The sequence below is a fragment of the Arachis stenosperma genome, chromosome 4 (genome assembly GCF_014773155.1).
Source record: "Arachis stenosperma cultivar V10309 chromosome 4, arast.V10309.gnm1.PFL2, whole genome shotgun sequence".
NCBI classification, from domain to species: Eukaryota; Viridiplantae; Streptophyta; class Magnoliopsida; order Fabales; family Fabaceae; genus Arachis; species Arachis stenosperma.
The window spans coordinates 109,197,481-109,202,360 of record NC_080380.1 but is presented as its reverse complement, the minus strand read 5'-3'; the positions used below and the strand labels follow the sequence as shown (position 1 = coordinate 109,202,360).

Below are 4,880 nucleotides of genomic sequence, written 5' to 3'. Positions count from 1 at the left end.
AAAAATTATATAATCTATCTCAAACATATGAAACACACAAAAATTTATTATGACCTTTGCACGTATTATGCTTAAGAAGCAATTCGTTTATAATAATAATAATAATAATAATAATAATAATAATAATTAAGCAACAAATTTTTAATATTTTGTAAAGTTTGGAATTGAAGCAAAATTTGTGGATCTTCTTGAATTTTGACTCTAAATATCACTACCATTACATTCTATATGTAAGTAATACTGTAATGGCACTACAGCAGGGGCGGAGCCTAGCGGCGGCTAAACAGCGGCGGTGGCCAAAAATGCTGCTAGTTGAAGAGATCCCGGCTGAGGTCAGCGGCGGTCTGGGTTGGTACCGCTAAACGTGATTGCATAGCGGCCGTGCAGTTAGAACCGCTGCCAATTTGTTGTATATATCTTCAACCCTCGTGACTTTACCCAAAATCTTGGCGCGAACGAAAGCTGCAGCAGAGGCGCGAAGAGCACCCAAACTCCCTCTGGCGCAACCTACCTGCGAGTACACCCAGAAACGCCGCTAGGTGAGTTTCAATTCCCTAATTCAATTGCCCCCTTTATCTTATTGCCATTAATTGAAACCCCCTCCCCCCAATTTTGCAGAAACCCGTCACTTGATTTTGGGAGCGCGCCAAACACGAGCGGGAGCAGAGCTGCGAAGTTGAGCATCTCATCGGTAGTGCGTGAAACCGCGACATCGTCCTCCACCGTGCGCGAATCCTAGCCATCGCTGCTTCCCCCTTTCACTGGTTCGTTCTTCCACATTGAGCTTTTCTTCTGGTTTTCATTACTGGTTCAAAGTTCTGAACATGTATTTGTCCTTATCTTCTATAAATCGGGGATAATTGAAGTTGTTTCGAGTTAGGGATTTCATTCAGTACGATTAATTAGCAGATTGTCATAAGCTTGGATATTAGTACAAACAAACGCAACAGGTTTCATAATGAACTCCATTGTGCTCTTTGCATTCTACTCTGCATCTATGTTCTACCTCTAAGCTTGGATATTTGAATCCACTATGAAAAATTTGATTTATTAATATTGCATCCATTCATCTTTTGCATATGTGAGTAGTGGAATTGATCATTCTCCTAGTTAGGAAAAGGGTTATACTAAGAACAATTTCATCCTGATGTAACCATAATATTGTAAATGTGTTATAATCAATACTTACCTACATTGACAACTTCTCACCACTGCATCTCTTGCCTATTATTTTCCTTATTAAAGTGAAATAAGTAATATTATGTGAGTTTTGGATATTGTGTTTTAATTGATAATATAGTATGGACTGGTGACATTCTAATTTCCATAAACTCTGACTAATGAATGAAATGTTAAGATCAAGAGGATTTTATCAGTTCTATAGAAACATATAGATACATGAGTGGTTAATCCATTTCTAGTTTGACTGATTGGTACCTCTTATGTTCAACAAATTACAACAGAATATAGAGGTTTCCTTTGTATTATTATTTATGTGAAACTTGAAAATAATACTTAACTGGTTTCCGTAGCTAGCTAGCTTGGCTGGTTTATATACTAATTATTGATAGAGAAATTGGCTGACATAAGATAGGATTTTGTTGTTTTTACAAGTATGAAAAACAATGGAGATATTATGGACGCTGCGTGTTTACTTATATAGTTTCCTTTTTTTTATTGTCTTCACTTTGTTTTGCTTGACCATAGTATCCCCTTTCTACTTCTTTCTTGTGTAATACAATTTCCTGTTACCTTGCAAATGAAGCCAAAATATCAAATGAAGATCAATTATATTATTTATCATTATTACTATAATTACTGATGCTATAGCATCTCCCTACCATGACTCAAAACCAAATTTCCCTGTTTGTCATTTCTTTTCTAAAGCAACATTATTGATTTCTATTAAATGTATGTTGTTTTTTATTCGTACATTTCATTTGGTATTTATGGAGCATATTTCTTGAATGTGTCCTGGATTTTGATGGTCCAAACCAATCTAATTCTGAGTTTGATTATGATTTTCTTCTATTTATTCTCTCATTCCCTGACAGAAATTTAAGACAAATTCAAGGGTACTATTAATTAACAACTGTATTCATTGAAGTGAAGTTTAGTGCAGAAATTCATTTTTTTTACAATGGTGGCAATGATTCAAATTAAATTGGGTGGGTTTGGTCCTCGCATCAGATTCATAGAATAATATAGTAAGAAAAAAAGGTTTCAACCTTCCTACAAGTGTCAGATTAATAATACATATGACCCTTTGAGTATGGAGGGGATTCTTAATTAACTTGTGTATGTTCATAGTGATGTAATTTTAATAACAATTATGGCTACACTGTTCGATCTCATGTTACATGCAACCACCCAGGATATAAATTCCAAGGCAAGCTAGGGTGGCTGTTTTGATATATTCATCATGTTTGCTTAGCCAGGAAGAATTATTTTTTACTACTAGGTTCATACCCATAGAATTTAAGATTCTTTGACATTAGTTGTTAGTATTATGAACCTGTTCTTCAGGGGGAATAGAATGTTGGTAACTACTACTTGAGATTTCTTAGTTGGACAGATGGTCTACTTCAAGAGTGTGATAGGATAAAATTATTTCCATATCTATTTTCAGTTACATGAGTCAAAAGGATTGAGCAGTAGTTTTGTACAGTTTTGAAAAAAAAATGAGAACGGATCTTATTTAAATATTTTAAAATAGAATTTAATTTTATTATATTATTAGTGTAAAATAGTTTTATACTACATTTATAATATGATTTTCTTATAAGCATACAAGGCATAATATATCTACAATTTTAATATTCTATCCTCCATCTGTTATAATTGTAATTTTAACCCCTTGATTTTTTAACTGTCTTTTAATTATAACTTTCAAATCCTGTTAAGTCTTCCATTTATTCGATATTTTGAAAATTCTATTCACTGTACATTATCATTGGTTAGTTCTCTTTGTTGACATATTTATTTTTTAAATTTAACAGTTGTTCTTGTTTTCTTTTTCATTTTTTAAGGTAGATTTTCTTTATCTTTTCATTTTTGGACTTGGAACCTGCAATTCTATCCACCAGTATTCTTTTAAGAAAGCACAGAATTTTAAACATGAGTAAGCCTCCTTCCCAATACCTTTCCAGTTCTTCATGTTATCTAGGATGCAAGTAACTTTGTTTCTGTTTCCATTTTGAGTTATTGCGTCGCTCCCTACATGGATTTGCTTGTAATATATTGTCGTGTTTATTACGTATGGTACTCTCCCATATCATAATTGTGATAGACTGTTATTGGTACACCTGACACACACCCTTTTTTTATTTGGTTTGCTCGGTTCTATGTCTTTTATTATTAATTATCTATTCGTATGTGCTATTTCATTTACTTAGACATTGATAAGAGCTGGATTAGAAAGCCGCGAGGTAGTGTAGAATATAAGGATGGGCTGAATAGTTTCTTTGACTTCGCATTTTCCAATGCATCATCTGATGGGATGATACATTGTCCATGCCCTTTGTGTGGGTTCCGGTTTTTCCAAACTAGAGAAGATGCATACGATCATCTTCTGATGAAACCATTTCCCCCTAACTATACCTTTTGGTTACATCACGGTGAGAGGATTGTAGACGAGAGACCCAATGGTAGGAAAGAACTAGATCCCGTTATAAATTCAGGAGATCAAATGCGTGACATGGTCCACGACGCATTCAATTTGGCGGGACTGCAGAGTGAGGATGAAGAAGCCATGGATGGGCATGTTGACGACGTTGCTGATGGGTTGCCGTATTTATCTGATGAACCTAGTCACGAGGCTCGTGCCTTTCAAGACTTGCTTAAGGACGGCGAGCAAGAGTTATATCCGGGATGCTCAAGATTCTCGAAGCTGTCTTTTTTGGTGAGGCTATACCATATCAAGTGCATGTGCGGAGTGAGCGACAAGGCTTTTGGTCTGATTTTAGAGCTATTGGGGGATGCCTTTGAGCATGCACATATTCCAAATACCTTGCACGATGCTAAGAGGATCATAAGGAAGCTTGGTATTGAGTACAAGAAGATAGATGCATGTCCGAATGACTGCATGCTATTCCAGGGTTCCGACCACGACCTGTCTAGATGCAAACAGTGTGGAGCATCCAGGTGGAAGCAAAAGACCAGGAAAAATTCTTTAGTAAGGATCAATGCTGTTGTCAAGAAGAATGGTAAACCTCAGGCGGCGAAAGTTCTTCGTTATTTTCCTCTTATTCCACGGTTGCAGAGATTATTCATGTCCAGCAAGACAGCTGTGGACATGTTGTGGCACAAGAGAGGAACCAACTCTGACGGTTTCTTGAGGCATCCCAGAGACGGCGAGGGTTGGAAAGTATTTGACATGAGATATACTGACTTTTCTGGCGATCCGCGCAGTGTTCGCTTAGCCCTGGCCAGTGATGGCTTCAATCCTTATGGAAACCTGAGTTCAAAGTACTCAATATGGCCAGTGATTCTTATTCCATACAACTTACCCCCATGGATTTGCATGAAACAAACCAATTTTATTCTCTCAATGATTATTCCTGGTCCTAAAATGCCTGGCAATGACATAGACATATACCTACAGCCCCTGATCGATGAGTTGAAATAGTTGTGGGCCGGTGTTGATACCTACGACGCCAGCGAGAAGAAAACATTCAAGATGCGTGCTGCGTTGATGTGGACTATCAGCGATTTTCCTGGCTTGGGCAATTTATCTGGCTGGAATACGTACGGCGGGAGAGCTTGCCCCACGTGCAATTTGGACTCCGAGACTAGGCGACTCACCTTCAGTCAAAAATGGTGTTTGTAGAACCTATGCACAATTACTCAAGAGGGGGGTAAATTGAGTATTGCAACAACAA

General features: G+C 37.0%; 1 protein-coding gene across 1 annotated transcript; it reads left to right on the top strand.

Annotated features, from left to right (window-relative positions):
* The first annotated feature begins 245 nt into the window (after positions 1-245).
* Positions 246-4,627, top strand: LOC130975297 (uncharacterized). The gene is made up of 2 exons (XM_057900112.1): positions 246-348; positions 3,396-4,627. Exons 1-2 carry the CDS (start codon positions 246-248, stop codon positions 4,625-4,627), a joined length of 1,335 nt encoding a protein of 444 aa, XP_057756095.1.
* The last annotated feature ends 253 nt before the right edge of the window (positions 4,628-4,880 follow it).

What these genes read in the sequence shown, in the direction of transcription:
- LOC130975297 (XM_057900112.1), top strand. Translation starts at nt 246, where the DNA reads ATGGCACTACAGCAGGGGCGGAGCCTAGCGGCGGCTAAACAGCGGCGG. An exon ending in TGAGGTCAGCGGCGGTCTGG is followed by an intron (nt 349 to 3,395) that starts GTTGGTACCGCT and finishes TCATTTACTTAG; the next exon opens with ACATTGATAAGAGCTGGATT.